We start from the raw sequence: 20,911 nt of genomic DNA, 5'->3' as shown, positions 1-20,911 counted from the left end.
GCATTTTTGCAAACCGTTCGCTGTGCTGCCCAGCTCACCTGCTCCTTAGCAGAAGCAAGGCCGGCGTTCTCTCGTCTGGACGTCGGAAGGATCTTAAATCTACAGGGTCGGAGGGGGGGGGAGGCGGCGAATAAGGACAGCCACGTGCACCCGATCAGGGGGAAGAAAAACATCCCAGCCTGCCCTACTCGGACGCTTAAAAAAAAAATTGCAATAATAGGCATTTGTTCCACCGGCGGAGACCAGGGAGGGAGAGAGGGCAGCTGCCGGCAGCTCAAGCTGGCATCCCCGGCACAGGTGCGGAGCGCCCGATCTGGTTGAAAAAGTTGGCCCCCTCGGGTTTCACTCCGGCAGCACCACCGCCACCCCCCCCCCCCGTCTCTCTCTTTCCATCTCTCCTCCCCGGCTACAGAATCCCCCGCGGCCGCCCGCTCGACGCCTCCTCGCCAGCCCCCAAACTCCAGGCTCCCTCCGCTGGCTGCGATCGGCGCTGCGTCGGAGGAAGAGGAAGGCGGCGCGGAAAGGAAGCGCCGGGCGCCGCCGGGACGCGAGCGGAGCCACCCCCATCACCACCTCCCCCGGGAGGGCGCGCTCCGGTCTTCCCAGAGCCGGCGCCGGCTCTCCGGGGACGCTGTGGTTCGGCTTCTCCCGCTCCGTGCCCGGCGGCGCTTTCCCTCGGGATCCCCCCGCTTGTTGCGCAGCCTGGCGGCGCTCGGGCGCATGGAGAGGCGACCATGAGCCGCCACCACCACCTGCGGCCGGGCTGAGGAGGAAGAGGAGGAGGAGGAAGAGCAGCCTTCTTCGCGTCCTCCGCTTGTGGCGCGGAAGGGGCCCCCGGCCCCACCGACCGGCTCCTCCTGGGGCGCCTCGCCGGGTCCCCGCCTCCTCTCCAGCCCGCCTCCGGCGTGGCAACGGCAGGCGCCGCCGCTTGGTAAGTTTCCAGCGCCCTCGCCTGGCTCGCTCGCTCTCCCCCAGCGCTCGCTCCGGACGGCACCGGCGGAGGCGGGCCGAAGGAGAGGTATGGGGAGTGGAGCAGGTAGCGGCGGCGGCAGCAGAGGCGGCCACAGCAGCAGCAGCACCCGGGCGCACCTGGGCTGAGCTGCGGCTGGTTTGTGCCAAGAAGGCGGCGGCCCGGGCGAGGTGAGTTGATGCGCCCCGGGGACGGTGGTAGTGGGGAGGTGAGCCGGCGCGGCCGTACCTGAGTCTTCTTGGTGGCTGGCGCCAGCCCGTCTCGGAAAGTAAGAAGGGGGGGGGGAGGCGGGGGAGAGAGAAAAAGAAAGGGAAACTTCGATCGCAAGGTGTGCGGAGAAGGTTCGGATCCGTGAGCGGTGGGAGGTGGAGGGGGAGAAAAAAAAAACCCGGCCACCCTTGAAAGTTTATCCAAAATAAGAGATGCACTAATTACTCAAACGGGGATGGGGTGATTTCGCAAGGCGGGTGAAATGGGCCATAAGTTGCGACCGCTGGTCCTGTAAATACCTGAGTTCGCTTGAAAGGTGTTGGGTTCGATTCTGTTTTGTTGCTTGGAAAGCAGCAACAGCGGAACAGGTTCCCCCTGTGGAAAATGGGGAGCGGTGTCTTTAAAATTATTCGTGTGTGTGTGTGTGTGTGTGTGTGTGTGTCCCTCTGTCTCCACACACACACCCGTGAAACACACACACACACACACACTCTTCCCTAGATGGCAGTGGCTGCTGAGCAAAGCTTATCTACAGCTGGACTGATACTTCTAAGGGCTGCATTTCGGGGGGGGGGAGGGGTGTGGATTCCCAAATCAGTTTAGGAGGAGAACCGGTCTCAGGTTTTCCCCTTTTAACTTTTTTTAAAAATCAATGTAGAGAGAGCTTAGAGTGGTTTCCTGCAGTTGTAAGGAGCAGGAGCCTCTCTTTGAAACTTAACTCGTCTTCCTGGTTGGCGTGCAATCGGACCGAATGTATTTGCACACATTACCTGTTGTGAGACGTCACAGAATTTTACACTTCCTCTAGTGGAAGTTCACCGGCTCTGGTGGCTTTAGGCAGGCATCGTCAACACCAGCCTCTTATCGGTGCAGTAATAATAGACTAGCAACAATAATGGTCTACCTTGCTGGAATGGTTTTGATATCAGAAAAACGACTATGCGGAGTGGCTTGAACATTTGGGAAGTGTTCTAGAAACACAGAACCTTAAAGCTTCTGGGAGTTATTATCACCAGTTATTGTTAGTTTCTTTTTAATGCTCTGTTCATCCTCTTTCCACTAACTACTGACTGTCCATTGGTGGTGTCAGGATGGTGGAACCAAGGGGCATTTTGGTTTGGTCCAGTAAGACTCTGCCGGTCCTCTGCGTAGATCACGAGCTTTCCAAATCTATGATTTGGAGCTTTCCACCCTTTGATCAGACACGTTGCAAATGTAGCAGGCTTGTTTCTATGTTTGCTTGCCGCCTCATAGGATTGAGTGGATCCAGTGATTTGAACAAGACAGGCGAGATGTGACCCAGCAACAGCAACTTTAAGTGTGTTGATGCAGGATTAAGGCCTGCTGGGGTCCTGAGACAATAGGCGTGAGACTTATTACAGCCTTATGGCTCTTGTCTTGCTTCTCTCTGTGTAATTAGGTGGTTTTCTCTAGTGTGCTGGGGAATCTTAAGGATCACCAGGCCTCCCTGGATGTCTTGAGTCCTTAGTTAGAGCCACCATATGTGAAGGTTATAAGGAGCTGTTGCAGTCTAAACAGATTGTTCTGTCTGGCTGTGTGTCTGGTGCTTGAGTTTTTGTGATGCACATAATTTTTTGTTTTGTAGACCTGCTCTGAAGCCCCCTGCCTGGACTTTATATTACGTTTTTTAATGGAAATTTGGAGCAACATGTTCTGTGATGCTGGGGAGGCAGGTTGAGGCGTGCATGTGGCATTGTGCTCTTGGCCAGAATTCCATTTGTTCAGAAATTGCTCTCTCTAATGTCTTGGCATCCTCTCTTCCCTTCCCCCCCCCCCTTTCCTGAGTTGTCTTCCTCCCCATCTAAATCCAGTTTGTCTGTCTAATGCTTAGCTGTACGGACCTGACATTTCACTCACATTGTTCCATGATATAACATAGAAACCAATATGGTGTCATAATCCTGGAATAAACTACCACTGTTGTCCCACATCATTACTGCAACAGTGACCAGAGATTGCTGGTGGTACATGGGGAGTAGAGAATAAATCCTAAAAGTTTCCCATCAGCACATTGGTTTGGCTTTTTTTCTACCTTCACCACCCTCGGACAGGCAATGTTGCCTACTCCTTCCTGTTGCAGCATCTTCTACAATTCCTGCTGTATATCTGAACTTTTTTGTTTGCTACAAAGTGAGCATGGCCTTCAGCGTCTTCATCTCTGTCCCTTTTGCAGCATTTCCCCCCAACTAGGTACTTGCCATAGGTTCTTGTCCTGCACATGGGAGGCTTGGTGGAATGCAACCCCCTCCCTTCCCTGTCTTTGTCAGTAGCAACTCTGCTGATCCCTTTTTGTGCCAGCTCTTCACACTGTGTCCGGATAATGAAAGACGGGGGGGGGGGGGGGGAGAACAACCTGGATGCCACTTTACCATGCAGGTTAAAGGACAGAGCTGAAATTGGTTTCCTACAAATGGAGTGCAGTTCCCTCAGTACACCTTTTAACTATAGTTTATTTCCTCTCGAGGCTTTCCTTGGGTCTCCACAGGGGAAATCGATCCAAATTTGTATTTGGTAGACTCTGCCCTCTAAAAGAAATATCAGTTCCAAAAAGAACAATTTTCCCCAGGAAAGTAGCTGGAGATGAGTTAAATTCCCCTCTTGCCTGCTGCGACCCCCCCCCACATACATATTTCCTCCTCTTTCTTTCTTTCCTTCCATCCTTCCTTCCTTCCTTCCTTCCTTCCAAGCCAAGTTTATTGTATCCAGCCTTCTTTCCCACTCCCCACTCTGACTTCTGTGGCAAGTGTATTTCCAAAGCAGGTGAATGTGTTGAGGGGGAAAACTAGCCATTTCATGTTGTAGTGCTGGACTGAGAATAGTTGTTGCCTCTCAGCTTCAGTTCCATTCTGCAAAATGGGGATAATGATAACTGACCTTACCTTTGATGGGAATAAGGATGTTGTAAGTTCCATGCAGAAAATATAGGGCAGGTAGTTGCCCAAAGTGGATTACTAATGAACTTCTGCTTGGATTTTGGGCAGTCGTAAATGCAGTGCTATTCATGTCTTCTCCAACTTGACTCCCATGGAACTCCATGGCTGAAACCCTGTTGCTTAGTACAGTATGTTGCACTAGAGTAGGCCCATTAGAACAGTAGGAGTTTGGTGAAGCTACTGCTCTGTAAGTTCCACCATTCAAACAGTCCTAACTTTAGCATAATAAATTACAACAAGAGGAAGCCCATTTGAATCAGTGAAACTTAGAGGAATTTACTCACCAGATTCCCACCGATCCAGTGGACCTGCTGTAGTGTGCCTTACTACTCTAAGTAGCAGGACATAAGCCAATCAGATTTATCTCAAGACAAATGAGACATCATAGTCTGTATTCTGTCAAGCTGTGAACTTCATCACCTTATTATAATACAGTATTGTGATAACTTAGAACTAGCGGCAGTTGGGTTTTTTTCCTGGAATAATGGCTAAAATGTCAGCATGTGTTTCAGTTTTAAATGAGAAGCAGTTGTGGGAAGCTCACAGTGTTACTGGAGGACTGTGGGAGAGGTTACTTAAATCTGTTTTCTGCCAGCTGCCTTCCCACTCTCCAAAGCTGCTAAGCTCAGTCCTGAGTGATGATACAATGGTTTTCCCCTTCCACCTGAAGATCGTGTAATTCTAGAACAGTGGTTCTTAACCTTTGTTACTCAGATGCTTTTGAACTGCAACTCCCAGAAACCCCAGCCAGCACAGCTGGTGATGAAGGCTTCTGGGAGTTGCAGTCCAAAACTCCTGAGTAACCCAAGGTTAAGAACCAGTGTTCTAGACATCCACTGGCAGCTTTCTATTAAGAAAAATAAACGGGAGGGCAAAGTTACACATTGCGCTGTGTAACATGTAGCTTGGTCTTTAGTGATTTGTTGAGGCCTAACTATATTAGTGTATTCTTGTAATTTAGTGGGGAATTCAGAGGTCCAAGATGAACTTCAAAAAGTTGTCTGCAGTTATTATTTTTTTCATCTGTGTATTTATAGCTGTGCTAATGCCTACCTTGGTTCTACTCCAGCAGGCATGGGGAATCAGGTGGAGAAACTCACCCACTTGAACTACAAGGAGGTTCCTACGACTGACCCAACAGGGATGGACAGAGATGAAGGTCCCAGGATTGGGGTCTCCTACATATTTTCCAATGATGATGATGATGTGGAGCCACAGCAGGACTCGGTGGTAGCAGACCTTGGCGGAGAACATCCTGCACCACAGCCATATGACCCCCGGCTGCATGAAGTGGAATGTTCGGTCTATTACCGCGATGAGTGCATTTATCAGAAAAGCTTTTCCGGAGAGGATACGTTACCCGATGAGGATGGCGATGGAGGGGGCCATCTTGCTACATACACACCTGAAAATCTGTTGAACAAATGTAAACCTGGCGATCTGGTAGAGTTTGTGTGCCAGGCCCAGTATCCCCATTGGGTGGTGTATGTAGGGGATTTTCAGGTGGTGCATCTCCATAGATTGGAAATTGTGAACAGCTTTCTGACGGACGCCAGCCAGGGCCGGAGGGGCCGCATCGCTAACCAGTTGTACCGTTACAAACCTCTGAGTCCCGCCACGGTGGTGCGGAATGCCTTGGACCAAGTGGGTTGCAAGGATCAGGAGCTGAGTTGGAGGAACTCGGAGTGTTTTGCAGCTTGGTGCCGTTATGGCAAGCGCGAGTTCAAGATTGGTGGCGAGCTGCGCATCGGCAAGCAACCCTACCGGTTGCAGATCCTGTTAGGGGAGAAACGCAGCCACACGCTGGAGTTCCAAAGCTTGGAAGATCTCATCATGGAGAAGAGGAGGAACGACCAGATAGGAAAGATGGCGGTCTTCCAAGAACTTTCCAGCCATCTTCAGGCAGCTGATGCAGAAGAGGAGGAGAACAATGAGCCAGCTGCCCGGACGGCTCCAGAGTAGCTGCTCTCTTGCACAACCGGGCTGCTTAGCCTGGGTGATGGGGATTAAAACTGAAGGCAGCGAAATTGAGCTGTTGCAAGCCCTTTGGGCTGCTTCAGTGCAGCTTCACTCCAATCACATGTGAAGGGAAGGTTGGGGGGGGGAGCTGATTAAGTGTCAGTTCTTTAGCACTTAACCCCTTCAGTGCTCAGTAGTACCAGCAACTTTTATTTGCTGAGCATTAAAACTCAGGGAGAGCTTCGTAACTCTCTGTTTATGCATAATTTCCCCTCCCAAACCTCTTTCTTCAAGTTTCCACTGCTCTAAATTGGATGAGGCCTGGAAGCTTTCAACTACATGATTAAATTGAGTGTCTGGGAGGCTCCCCCTTTTCTTTCCCACCCCCAACACTTCTGTCTTCTCGTTTGCATTGGCATCTGTGGAATTTATTTACTTAAGTTTATTAGCTGTGACCTCCATGGGGACCTTCCAGCCTCACCGCTCTCCCTTCCCCCCCCCCCCCCGTCCCTCCAAGGATTTAATGGCCAAAACTCTGTTAAGTGTATGTAATTGGGTTGGTCTGTTTGTGCTGGCTGTTTTCGATCATGCAAAACAACTTGGGGAAGATGTGATGTGAAGGTATACACTGCCTCTCCAGATGTTCTCTGCAAACTCAGGAGGCTCTAAGAGCCCTGTGCCTCTTTCTTTTTTCTTTTCTTTTTTTGCTGAGCGGTCTAAAATCTCTTAATAGAAGAGGAACTCCAAGCTAGAATGGAATGAAAGTTTCGTTTTAGTTTTCCTTCAGATGCTATTGAAACAACTTGCACGTTCTCTCTCTCTCTCTCTCTCTCTCTCTTTCTTTTTTTCTTTTTACTGTAGAGTTGAGCTGATCTGCGCCCACCAACTTCAAGTATCATGCAAGCTAGGCTGTAAATTATTTCAGAATACTTGGAAGGTGGGAGAGAGAGAAATCCATTTAGCACTGTTAGTTACAGAGCATTGATTTGCTTCAAATCCAAAGACTGTCCTGGCACATCTGTATCACTGCGAATTATGTGTTAGTTCTGAACTGTCTTAACAGCCTGGTTTCTCCAAAGCTGCTTTCTTTTAGAATCCCCTTTTTTTTGGTGTAGAGAGCCAAATTTGTCAAAATTCACGACAGTGAAGCTGGTTTGCAATGCAGACATACTCTGACAACTCCTCTGGGGAATCAGGTGGTTGCTGAATTAGGAACAAATGTGTTGTCTCATTAAGTTTTGTATGTAATTTTCATTCTTTGTAGAATTATTGATTTCAGGATTCCAGGAAAGCTACTTACTTCAGCAAGTTTTTTTCCCCCCTCTGGCTTTGTACTTCACTTGTATCTGCTGCACAATGTAGGAGAATTTTTCCCTTTTTGAATAGAGTTGGGAGAGAGACGTTAGGAATCATAAGGCTTGGTACAAAGCTACTGTGCATTTTCGTGATAGGAATATCTGTCTTCTCCAGCAATTCAGTTCTCTTCACAGCTTTTATTTTCGTGGAACATTATTACTAGGAAAAGAAAGAGGGAGCGAATGTTCTCCTTTTGGCAATGGATCTGATTAAGACTCATTTGACTAGTTTTGTCAGCAGCTCAGGAGAAGAGTAGAACTTCCTTTGTGTGCTAGTGGTACAGTCAGGGAGGCTCTGATTCTGTGGGGGGGGAGCCTTTTCATTTAGGTGAGGTTTATGTAGGAGCCACGCTTGATGGGTTGTTTTCTTGCTGTCAGTTGAATCTCAATTTGCAGATTTCAGTGAATAGAAATGTCAGCGCTTCTGTATGTGTGTTCTCTTCACCTGAATGGGTTGTTAAGTTTCTCACTCTCTGAACAGGAAGAAAATAGGTGATTTCTCAATGATCCTGAAGTCTGACATAAGTTGTAGAAATTAGTATTTGGAAGGGACAGTATTTTGTGTATTTAAGCAACATAACATGTATGGATGTCTTGTGTTCCTCCATCCCCAACTTCCAGGCAATTGTTTTCTTCACTACTTCATGCTGAGAACTCTTATCATTTCACTATAACAAGATTAGGAAGCTATTTGTCAATCAAGAGCACTAACTTTAGCATAATTGCTGCAGGTGGCAGCAGTCTATGGAGACGGGTGTTCTGGTTTTATTTCTGTAGAAGGCATCAAGGTCCACTCCAGAGTAAGTGACTTTAAGGGTTGTGGCTTTTCTGAAATGCAAGTGAGTTTCAAGTATTGCTCCATGGTGGAATCAATAGCATGTGGATAGTGGTTGGTGGGTGACGAGTTCTTTCACTTCTTCTATTGCTTCACGTTCAAGCCATTCTCAGAGACAGCGGTTGCATTGCAATGGTGCCTGGATAGATCCAGAAACAGGTTAAGTCTTAAATCAGCTTAATCTGTGCTCTCACAAGGAGTCCCAGACTGCATAGTCCAAGACTCCTTGTTCTGAGGTATTGAAGGAGTTAATGTTACTTGAAGCAGATGACTAAATCAGCATCTCAGAGTGAGGACTAATTTTTTTTTTGTTTGTTTTCTTGAGAATTAAGTGGTAAGTCTTCTCCTGGCCTGCCCCACTTTAGACAGCAAGGAGAGAACGAGCCTCCACCCACGCAAGTGCACACATATGCAAATTCTTGCTTTGCTAAGAAAAGTCCATGCCAGGAAGAAATATAATGTGAGCACTTCCACCTGCACCAATTTCTCTGCACACAGCACATTCACTGGGGAGACTCAGACATGTGCTTGTCTCGTTCTTTCACCTGTTGCTTGAAATGGTACAGTTCAGGAAGGTGGGGGGGGGAACTTGCTGCTTCATCCTGCCGGACGTCTAAACAACATCCATAAGTTGCAATTTTTGTTTGATCGTTGAATCTCCAGTCAAGCAGGGTTTAATTTCAGGAACTTTAGGTTAACTGGGCTGTGAACCCATTGCTATTTACTTTTCAGGCAGGAGGTAAATAACAATACAGAAAGTGTGATGTAGTTTTGTTGCTGAGCTTTTCAGCTTTAAGATAATAGAAGGTCACGGAATTATCTCAAGAAGGCAATAGACTGAATAGGCTGTCCAAGTCATGCACTCCATATTGTGATTATTAAGCAGTTATGCACCATTGTGTTTTTTTCTAAAAAGTGAGAACTGAATGTGTCTGATGTGATTATTTCAGCAAACACACTTTTTCCACTGCTAAAACATGTTATTGACATACGAGCCTACATTAATATAGTTTCATCAGGTATGTGAACTCTTGAGTTTGGTCCCTGTATTCACTGCAAAGGGAGCTTGGAAAACTTAGTTTTTTTGAACAGCTCCCAGAATTCTCCCAGCATGCCTGTTGGAAGATTTTTGGAGTTGTAATCCAGAAAAGCAACTTTTCCAAGCTTTCCACTGTGTTGGGATGGCATGGGAGTAAATGGAAACTGATTGTGAAGAGCACTTGAGTAGCCTCCTATGATTTTATGCCCAAATAGAATGAAGACATGATCCAGAAATAAGTGGGTGTCTTCTCCTCTTGTTGAAGAATATGTTTTAGGGGTACCTAAGTTATTTTTGATTTCAAGATGAATTTTATATTGAGTAGCCAGTGCTTCTCTGAGAACCTGCATGTTGTTGCAATGGGAAAGCACATAGATGTAGGACTTGACTTAAAGGGGGGAAAGTGGTAGGAGTGGATGTTAAATATATGCAAGTGCTTTCTCTCTGCGTCCCCTTCAGAATTGCTTTGCAGGACCAATAGAGAAGGGTTAAGCTTTCATGTAGCTCTTTCACTTCTTTAAATCTTCCCTCTGCATGGCTTTCCTTGATGGAAAAAGCACCAGCCTCGGATTCACAGACCCATGTTTCCCATGAAACATGAAGCTGTGCTTTCAGACTGAAATATCTTCAATTTCTGTAGGAGGGAGAAGTTTGACAAGCATAACTTCTTCCATTACTGCAAAGTAAGGCAGGGAGAAGGAGTGTTATCTGCTGAAATTCATCTTAAGAGTGGCTATTAAAAGCCAAGGAGGTGTTTCTCCTGCAAAATTCAGCAAATGATACTCTGGCTCAAGAGTCGATATTTAGTTATAAATAATTCTGATCCCAAATTTTGTACCAGAGCAAACATTTATTTCACTATATAACAAGTGGCTGTAAAAAGATATTTTCTTACAAGTATTTTTGAAAGAAAGTCCATCATGGGGATATTTACATTTTTTAAAAGTTGCTTTATTTTTCACACACCTCCCCTAAATCCTCCAAATCAATATTTATTTTTTGTCCCTGGTGATCTAAAAAGTATTTTCTATGTCATAATTATAATAGATGTCAAACATTATGAAACTGTATCTACAAAGTACTGAACTGTAAATTAACTATGAAGAATATTTTTCCCTACGTGTCTGGAACATTGGTGAAGGTTGGCGAGAGGGAGAAACTCTCACTTCTGTCTGAAAAACCCAGTAACCGTTTTTTAAATTAAAGCAAATATTTGTTCACTGCTGGACAGCTAATCGAGTACAAACTAAATTCTATTGCCAGCCAAAACCGTGGTGCAGCATAAATGTTTTGGTAAAAATAAACAAGCAGTTCACATGATCAATGCAACCCCAGCAAGTTAATTTTAGATTAACTGGGATATCTGTAACCAAGTGAGGTTTGCTGAGGTAGATGCTACTGAAGTACCATTGGAGAATTTATTATCTCCTCTCAACAAAAGCATTACACTGTCTGAATTCATTGGAGCTGGAGAAGTCAGAAGTTTGTAGTAAATCTGTCCCCCCCCCCCCAACTGGGGAAGAACCAGAAGCTTGCAAACGTTTGGAATGCTCAAAGAATATCCATGAATACGGACTATAATTTTTGGCATGCACGTTTTCCATCTGCTGGGAGGTCTTGGGCATCGCAGAATGCTCTAATTCCAGCAAAGTAAACCTTTGGTCCTTCGGAAGCTTGGGTCTCATTTAGCTTCCATCATTCCCTTGGCACTGACTGCTGGATGAGGTTGATGGGACTTGTAGCCAGAAACACCTGCAGGTCCAGATGCTACTCTTGCTGTAGTTCTGATCTCAGTTAAATCTGTGTTCACGTCTGTTAGATCCCTTTGTAATGTTCTGTATGTTTGGGACTTATTTGTCAAGAAGGCATGTCTTAACCTATGCTGTCCTCCTCAAATCACTTGCCCCTGAGTAAAACTAAAGGCACAAAGTGGTTGGAGCACATTCACTTTTATGCAAGCATAGGTTTGAGTTTGCTGTATCTTTCAGAGGACCATTTTTAAAAAAGTCTTCGCCTTTAACAGATTGCCCATCTTTTAGGGACTGCTTGACAGAATGGGTGAGCAGACAACAGAAAAGGAGGGAGCAAAAGTATATGTTGTCTGTATGAACCATTGTCTGAAACAGGCCATGCTATCTGAGTGAATCAGAGGTTGTCTGTTTTGACACATCACAGGACATATATCTGCATTTTTAAGTACATGAGTAAATAGGAAGGAGCACTGAAACAGGAAAGCCATCTGTACTCTGTTCAAGTACAACCCGGGAATAGTTTTATCCTACGGTCTGTTGCTGGTGCAGACTAGATCTATGTAAAATAGTATTCTGACCAGACTTCTCTTTAAACTTTTCAGTTATCATGACAGAGACTGACTGTCAAAAGGCTGAAAAATTAGGAGTACCCTTCTTTTTTCCTTTGTGTTTTTGTGCCTTTTTCAGCAGTTTTTTTTAAAATTGGAAATAGAGATGGGATTCTTCTACCATGACATGGGGTTCAGTGACTATGCCAAAAGAATAGAGGCCCTGCCATGAAAAATATGATTGGAACTCAAGAGACGAGTCCTGTGCCTTTGATATTTGTATGATATGGAGATGTATAGTTTCTTCTATACAAGACCTTTCCTTTGAGGACAGGCCTCAAAGGAACCTTGTCATATGTTGAAAGCATATGTGACAGCTGAAAGCATACTGAAGTCGTAGGCCATGTCTTGGGTTTATCTTGCTACTGAGTGCAACACCTCTAAACAAGGGCCTGCCTGTGTGAGCATGTAGGCCAGTCAAGGTCTCCCTTCCTATAGAGGAACTGTCTGTTCCTTCCTATGAATGCCTGGTCAGTAAGTACGCCTGATTATGCAATCATAGACAATGTAATGGAGTGACTATCAAAGTTGACCAAGCAGTTTTTCTATCTTGAGTAATACGGCAAAAAGCAATACCGGTGAACATGGAACAAAGTGTGTTTTTGATTTTAACCTTCTGGAAGCTAAACTAAGATATTTGCATATCTGAAAGTTGGTTAAGAGAGTTGGTTGCTTATTTTGAATTACTAAATGCAACCTGTAAATGCATGTGATATTGTTTTGTATTGAGATATCATAACCTCGTCTGGATTTCATTTTAGTCTGGATTCCACTTTGTTTATGAAATGGTAAAATGCACTCCTTGTTATTCATACAAAAGCTTTCCCTAGAGGATGGAGTTCGTTTGTCTGTTGCTTTGACACCTGTGCTCTTGGACAATTAGCAGTAATGATTTCTAATAGCAAGAGCCACCTAGGCAACAAATATTACTGAAAACAAAATTATTAATTTTTAAAAAAAATGAAAGACAGATAATATAGAGTGAAATCAATTCAGGGCAAGGAAATTAGTGTGTCTTACCATAGCTAGGAGTCTATTTTTCCACGTTCTTTTCTACAATTAATTCGTTCCTGAGTGAAAGCTGGAGGTGCAGTTACACCAGTCAGCAAATGTGCTTTCTAACCTGTAGCTGTCATGTTGTAAAAGAAAATCAGGAGGATCTCTGACATCAAGCTAGATACTTAACAGTTTCAAGATTTATCTGTACTTAATTTTGAACCCAAGTCACTGTGTCTACAGTGTGTGTAATAGCAGTACAGTAGTTGTACATTCTGTAAATCAGTGTTTCCCAAACTTTGAATAGGTTTACTTGTCCCTCTGCTCTATTAAAATTGGAGGAACATGTACACTGAAAAGATAATTCATTTTTTTCTCAGTATTTTCCTGGAAAAACACGTAGGGTTGAAAGTCTTAATTTTGTCTGTAATGTCCACCTTTCCTCTTAGGTGTAATTTAAGTTTTCAAAGCAAATCCTGACATGTCCTTCGTTCCATTGTTTGGCATGATGTTGCTGCAGAAATATTGTTGGAAGATTGGGATCATGGTTGCAACAGGGACCTCTTGGAACCATTCAGCATCTTTTGCAGTGCAGTCTCTGTCTTCCATCCGTCCTATGACACATAGTGTATCCTGGCTATGTACGTTTGGGAATCACTGTTATAAGCTGGCTTTCCTTGGTGAATATGAAAAATTGTTTTCTTAAACATCAGTTCTTCTTTCCATAGGGAAAAGTAAAGATTCCTGATTGTACTACTTCCTTCAAAATGAAGGGTATTGACTAGTTATTAAGAAAATAATAAAAGATTTGTAATGTCTTTTATTTGTTTTTTGAATTGAGTTTTTTTTTCCCCACCCGTCTTTCTTCCCCTTACATGAACTTGCTGATCTCTCTTGATATTGGTGTATGACCATGGATGGGTTAATGATTACCCTGGCTCCTAGAAGCACTACACTGAAATCTAATATAATCAATCAGTTCACAGCAGACTGCTCTTTCCATTTTAAACTTTTGTAGGATGGTCTGGGAAGTCTCAACTGAAACATGAAAACGGAGCATCTGGGTGCCTCGTAATAATGCAGTGGGGAGAGCAAATAGATGCTGTCGGACAAAATACAATTTTACCTTTCTCCTGGATTATAGGTTCAAAAGACTAGTTTGGAAGACGACTTAGGGGAAATTGAAACAAATGGCTATATTTATAACAACAATGCAGCATTTGATTGGCAATCTTCATTATAAGAGTACAGTGGTGCCTCGCAAGACGAACGCCTCGTGGGACAAAAAACCCGCAAGACGAATGTTTTTTGTGATCGCTATGGTGCCTCGCAAGACGGCTTCTTCTATGGCCATACTTCTCAAGGTGATTTTTCCCCCAAGACCTATGCCTCGCAAGACGAAAATAATTCATTTGTCTTGTGAGGTTCCCATAGGAATGAATTTTCCCTATGGGAAACCGCTTTTTGCAAGACAGCGCTACTCGTGGAATGAATTAGTTTCATCTTGCAAGGCACCACTGTACATGCCAGAAGTAACATAGCAAGGCAATCAATCAATCAATCAGTCAATCAATTCTATTGGTTTATCTCTGATCTGCACTGTTTCATGATGAATCCCAGAAAATCTGCTAGGTCAACATTGTATTGCCTGACATTTTAGGTCCAAGGTCCTATGAATGTACCCCCAAATCCGAGGCACAAGGGCCAAAATGTCAGGTCTGGCAAGACTAAAGCAGTTTTCTGTTCCTTTTAAAAGCTATGGCAAAAGGAGGCGAGATTTGAAAGAGTAAACCCTGCAAAATATATTTAGACATCTGCCCAGTTTTGAATTTGTAACGTATATATGTTTAGTTTAACGTAGTTGCCAAGTTGTTCGGGGGAGGGGGTTTAAATTCACTTCTTCCCAGCTAGGCCTGATCACCGTGGCAACCAGTTTATGGTGAAGCAGCAGCTCATTCTTCTGGGGGGGGGGGCAAAAAAGAGTGCCCTAACTGAGCATCTGCAATAGAGAACTCATACCCCACGGTTCCTAAAATGGGGGTGGGTAAATGGGGGAAGAAATCCCAGCGGGGATGTGAGACTGGGATTTTCATAACAAAAATACCAGCTTAAACCATGTTTCCAAAATTCAAACCAATTTAAATTATAATTTAAATGTTAAGAAAAAGTGTGTTGCATAATGTTAAAAGGAGAAGTGGGAAGATTCAGGCACTCTTAAAAATCAACAGGAAAGTATTGTGCCAAAAAGATTAGGAACCTACATATATTACACCACCTACACTTAGAACCATGTTAACAGGGTTATACCAACAAATGCAGCACTGAAATAAGCTCCAAAAGTAACTAACCTACAGTAAAATTTACTGGTATAAGAGGTCAGAAACTCCCATTAAAATGCAGGGTATTAAAAAAAAAGCATGGCCCACCACCAAACTGCTGCATTCATATGTTAACTGTGAAAGCCGAGTTTTTCCTTTTCTTGTGGCTAGTATGGAGACCAAGGGGGATGACACAAGAGGGATTGAGTGTTGCATTCCTCCTTTCAGTCCTGCTCACTCATCGGCACCAAGTTTCCCTTTTGTTGTTAAATTGTGTCCGACTCTTCATGACCCCATAGACCAGAGCACTCCAGGCCCTCCTGTCTTCCACTGCCTCCTGGAATTTAGTCAAGTTCATATTGGTAGCTTCGATGACACTGTCCAACCATCCCGTCCTCTGTCGTCCCCTTCTCCTCTTGCCTTCACACTTTCCCAACATCAGGTCTTTTCCAGGGAGTCTTCTTTCTCATGAGATGGCCAAAGTATTGGAGCCTCAGCTTCAGGATCTGTCCTTGCAGTGAGCACTCCAGGTTGATTTCCTTCAGAACAGATAGGTTTGTTCTCTTTGCAGTCCAGGGGACTCTCAAGAGTCTCCTCCAGCACCACAATTCAAAAGCATCCGTTCTTTGGCGGTCAGCCTTTTTTATGGTCCAGCTTTCACTTCCATACATCGCTACTGGAAAAGCCATAGCTTTGACTATGTGGACCTTTGTCGGCAAGGTGATGTTTCCCTTACTCAATCTATACTGAACGTCTGGTTACATATGTGTACTAGAACCCCAAGTCAATCCACTGTATCCTCCAGCTCTTATGCCTACATAGACTATCAGCCCGCAGTTTGCCAAGACAGATTTTCCCAGCCTCACAGAGAGATGTCATGGAACTTACTGCATGCAATGTTTGCTTTATCAACCAGTTGCTTCAGTCCTTCCTAAATTACTGTAGTGGTTGGTGTGTTGGATTCCAACTTGGAAGAGCTGGGTCCAAATTCCCAGTTGGACAAGAAACTCAGTGGCTGATATCTGACTCATCGCAATCTTTCCAGTTTCTCCTTGGTTGTGCCACTTTGAGATTGCCAAAGGAATGGTGGAATATAAATGCCACTAACTTATAATAATTTCAGCAGATGCACTGATTGTTTAGACGTAAATTAGCTGACATGTCTACACAAGGTAATTTGGTTCACATTTCAAATTTTATTTAATTTTCTCCCAGGACTCACAAAAAGGGGGAGGCAGTCCTTTTTTAAAAAAACTTTGAAAGCACCAAAGTACAATTAATAAATATATCTGGTAATTGTCTCTCAGTAACAGGCAATGTCAAGAACATTTGAGGCAACTAACATCTGTTCTCAAATGTTTAGAGGCATGGAGTGCACTGATACAGGTGTGAGGTAGCCTGTTCTCAGCATTCATAAAAGAGTGTTTCTGTACAAAAAGCTCATCATCTTAGGTTTGCCTTGGTTCCATCAATGCCAGCCTGTGACTTCCAAGTAATAACCCATGTGACCTGCGGCTAGGTTTTTCATGGGATTCCATCCACTTTAAGAGGTAGATAATTCTTTCCACATTATAGTCCTGGCATTGTCTATTGTTCCTTCAGGATCCAAGATGTTATCCAAGATGTTTTTTGGTGGGGGAGGGGGCCCAAATTCATCCCAAGCATTGGAAGCAGGTGTTATTTGTGGGTAGAAGTAATATGGAATGCTACAAAAGGAAAATCCACCTACGGGATAAGTAGCTCTATCAATTGTGAACGCTCATAATCATCTTTAATAACATCAGGTTTTTTTAGTTTCTAGCAAAAAAAAAAAGTTGCGGTTGAAATAGGCCCATTTGAATCAATGGAACTTAACAGAGGGCTTGATTCCCCAAACCTCCACTGATTCAGTGGACCGACTCTAGTGTGATTTACTATGCTAGGCGACGGGGATTTGGCCATTGATTCAGCACCTTCCATAACTCATTCTTCTGGCTTATGAGCGCACAGCCAGAATAAAAGGTGCAAGTCATAAACCGTATCCAGAACAAGACAAATTTATGGCAATCTCTTTCATATGCACAATATTTTGACTGGTTTCCAGGATTCATCTTCTCTTGCATAAGGCAGATTTTTTTTTTTAAATACACAGTATGCAAAATACTTGCTAGAGTTAATGGGTTTAGTAGGAATTCCTTTTGCTGAGCCTGATTACTTCAGTAAAACGCTTGATTGTCCTGTGAGTTACGATATACTCAGATATCATTTAGGCATTGGGTTCCAGCTTTTCTCTGTGAATATTATCATAGTCATTCTCAACATACTAGGCTGGGCTGACTGTGTATACGAGGAAAGATTGCTCATGTATCCCATTGGTGACTGACTTCATTGTACTATGAGAAGCTGCAGAGCCAGATAACTCAGAAGCCAGCATGTGGTCACGTGTTGGAAGCATGCCACTGGAGGAAGATAATGTTGACCGGGCAACCTTATCTCTATGCTATTCCTGTGAGAATGAAGTGGGCCAAAGCTGCTTATTAGTCCAGGTCACTTGGTTTCAGGTAGAGCAATCAACTAGGTCTTTGTTCAAAACTGGAATCATGTGCCTTTCTTAAACCTTTTTCAGATGCCAAGGTATTATGCATTGGCTAAATGTTTCCAGCATGCTGACGTTGCTTTAGGTCTTTAAAAAAAGGTTGCATATATATCTTTTGCACAATTGGCATTTGTATGTAAGGCTTTAAGAAACCATTAAATAGCTTAGGGAAGCTATTTACCATCATGGAAGAGCACGTAAAGGGCTCCAAACTCTTTGGCCTAAACCAATATTTTAAAAACTTCAAAACTAAATATTGCTTAAGTTAGCTTTCCCCTCCTGCAGACCATGTTGAAAGAAGTAGGAGGACAGTGATGATTCCAAGAGCAGGAAATGACAAAACGCTAGGACATGTGATGTAGGACAGAGTTGCTTATATTGTAACCCAGATGTAATAATTCCAAGGAGAGAATGGTTAAACCAGATAGCTAACAAGGACTGTCTATGAGCCGCTCTGCCATGTAAAGCCCCCTCCCCAGCTCTTCTCTTCCCCTCTCCTAGTTTTGGATGCAGCCTGGAGTTCCTGAAGGCTGTTGGCTCTACAGATGACACACCAGAAAGACAATAAATTAACTACTTGAACTTAAGTTGGCTATATATGCATTTCCACCTATGTAAGCTTTTTATGAGTAGTAAAAAAAAAAACCCAAATATCTTGCTTTGACCTTATCGAATACTAAAGGCCTTTTGCTCCGACTACACAATGCTGGCATTAACCAGCCATGGGAAGTTGGTGCTGTGTAAGAGTGCTTCCAAATCACTCTGCCAATTTACTAGAAACAGAGAGACAAGTAGACTAGTGCCCATTGCTAGACCCCTGTGTTAATCTTTTTGTAGATCTTGTAATTTGCTCTTCCCTAGCATTTTGCACTTGGGGAAGTATTAGCGTGAAAATGTGAACTGAACTCATTCTGTTTGTTTGCATTACAATTATCTCTCTGCTTGGTTCAGTGATAAGGCAGGTGCATTATGAACAGCTGTGTTGACATCCTTAGTAGGCAAGCATCACAGCAGGATCAGATTGTTCCATAGAGCTCACACCACTTTATGGGACACAGCTGAGGATCTGCAACAAGTGACAGCATTGGAAGATGCTGCCATGTGAAGAAACAGAAAGTATATAAAATTGCACCACGGTTCAGAAAGTGACGACTGTTGAGCCAAGGGAGTGATCAGATACGACGTAAACATACTACATATAAATTGAGTACTTTGAAACGAAAGTTGCATCTAGCCTAGATTCTATTCAGAAGAGAAAATCTGAGCATTTGTCAACTGTTTTTATTTATCCTTTTCATACTAAAGAAAAGAAGTCGTCAGGAAGGAAACCTCTGTGCTATACTGAAAATAATCTGCAACATCGGTTCAGTACGTGCAAATCTTATTCTGAAGCAGAATTGGACTCTCAGGCTAAATTGTCTAAGACAGAGGTCCCCAACCCCCAGTCCACAGCCCAGTGACGGTTCGTGGCCTGAGCCAGACCAGGCCGCAAAGACAGACCTCCCCCCCACGCACTCACTCTCGCACAGCCTGTTTGGGCCTGCACATGCACTCTAGCATGTCTGTGTGAGTACTGTGCCACCATTTGCACATGCACACGAGCACGCCCACACCCGCACAAGCACTGTGCTGCTGTTTACTCATCCGTATGAGTGCGCCTGCACAAGCACCGCCATTTGCGCATGCACACAAGAGTGAGCGCGCAAGCCCAAGAGAAAGTATGCCCTCATTTGCGCATGCGCATGAGAGTGGGGGGTGCCCCACCTTCCCCAGCCAGTCTGCGGGGTGAGAAAGGTTGGGGACCCCTGCTCTAAGAAAAGGTCACTTTTAATTCCTGTTTTCTCTTAACCTGTCTCTTAAAACTGAGAATGTGATTTAAAGCTGAAATTACAATTTCTTCCTCATGCTGAGGAAATAACTTGGGTATTTGAAATGTGAGGATTCTCCTAAATTTCTCACAAAACCAGGAGTTTGTGTTTTCAGGATATCCCTTCTTGAGGAAGAGTCCCAAGCAACAATTTGAACAAGGACTTGATTAAGTCCCCCATGGCAAATCACTGGCCCTCCAATGTGTTTTTGCTTACAGGAATTCCGCAAAATGAAAATGGAAACATCTGTCTTTTAAAACACCATTATTGGGAGGGTGAGAATTTTTTTTTTTTTGGTTTCATTTTGAGAAGACCTTTCAAAAACTCAAAAGTATATTAAACATTGAATGAAAAGCGCTTGAGATTTTTAAAAACTGAAACCAGAGGAAGGAACAGAAATGTCAGATTCACTCATTCTAGCCCATGTTTTTGAGTACTTATTTCTTAATTGAAAGTCCAGGTTTGACTTCCTGTATATTCAGAGCAAAAGCCAAGTGTGCTGCTTATGTACTGCCCCATAACACTTAAAGCACTCTCTGTGTGTTTACAGTTTAATTATGCAGGCTGCACATTGTGTCCACAGCCAACCGGATATCCAATTTACTGACCTAGGAAGGATGAAAGGCTGTTAAACTTGAGCCAGCTACCTGAGCCCAGGATCAACCTCAAGTTATGAACAGAGTCTTCACTGCAGTACTGCTGTTTAACTACTATACCATTCAGTTATTTTAGAGGGGTTCCTATAGGATGCAGTTTCTTTCCTGTTCTGTCCAGTTGCTCATTTTGCACAGCTGCATGCAAGCGGGTATCACACAATCCATTCCATGCCAGGCCTAGCTGAACCTATAAAATTTGATAAATGGAGATGGCTCAGAATGTTATTGAAAAGAAGAAGGTACTAACAGTTGCAAATTTCTCCAGAAATTTCACGAAAAGAACATGAAATTAAAACATTTCAGTGCGGGAGAAAATGAAACCGACCGATTCACTCATCTATTCAGGGATTACTTAAAATGCATGTACGTGGCCACTGAACGTCCTGAGAACAGTAGACATCAAAATTGGTTGATGTGGGGATTGAGGAAAGGGGGGAAGAGAACATTATTCTATCCAGATCTGAGCAGGAAGGAAAATGAGCTTTTAGTTACAAGTGCGTTGAATACAAAATACGTCAGATACAGCAGGACTGAACAAAGGCATTAAAATGGAAAACAAATGGAGAAATAAAAGACTCACAGCTTTCTGTAACCAGATGCTCCATCTGTGAGGGCCCATAGACTATCCCCACTCCACTCTAGTCGGTCCTCTTCTGCTTTTAGTGGACAATTTGGAAAAGACAAATAGATCTAGGTATTTTATTGTTAGAGAAAATACTTTATTCCTATTTATTTCTGTTGCTCCATTATCTTATAGGAGTCATCATCTTCATCTTAGAACTGCAGAGCTGGAAAGGGACCCTGTGGATAGTTAAGT

The 20,911-nt window shown here is 43.9% G+C and overlaps 1 protein-coding gene across 4 annotated transcripts; it reads left to right on the top strand.

Annotated features, from left to right (window-relative positions):
• The first annotated feature begins 804 nt into the window (after positions 1-804).
• Positions 805-13,495, top strand: LRATD2 (LRAT domain containing 2). Of its 4 annotated transcripts, none has more exons than XM_020805326.3 (2): positions 805-931; positions 5,204-13,495. In XM_020805326.3, the coding sequence occupies exon 2, from the start codon at positions 5,209-5,211 to the stop codon at positions 6,094-6,096; it is 888 nt and encodes a 295-aa protein (XP_020660985.3). In that variant the 5' UTR covers positions 805-931; positions 5,204-5,208; the 3' UTR covers positions 6,097-13,495. The 4 variants fall into 4 exon arrangements, with proteins under 4 accessions (XP_020660985.3, XP_072855422.2, XP_072855423.2 ...); XM_072999321.2 differs by lacking the exon at positions 805-931 and adding an exon at positions 1,004-1,140; XM_072999322.2 differs by lacking the exon at positions 805-931 and adding an exon at positions 1,012-1,140 and having other exon boundaries at positions 5,207-13,495.
• Positions 13,496-20,911: the final 7,416 nt, after the last annotated feature.

Source organism: Pogona vitticeps, chromosome 4 (genome assembly GCF_051106095.1).
Source record: "Pogona vitticeps strain Pit_001003342236 chromosome 4, PviZW2.1, whole genome shotgun sequence".
Lineage (NCBI taxonomy): Eukaryota > Metazoa > Chordata > Lepidosauria > Squamata > Agamidae > Pogona > Pogona vitticeps.
The sequence above is the reverse complement of the archived record's forward strand: the minus strand, read 5'-3'. Positions and strand labels throughout refer to the sequence as shown.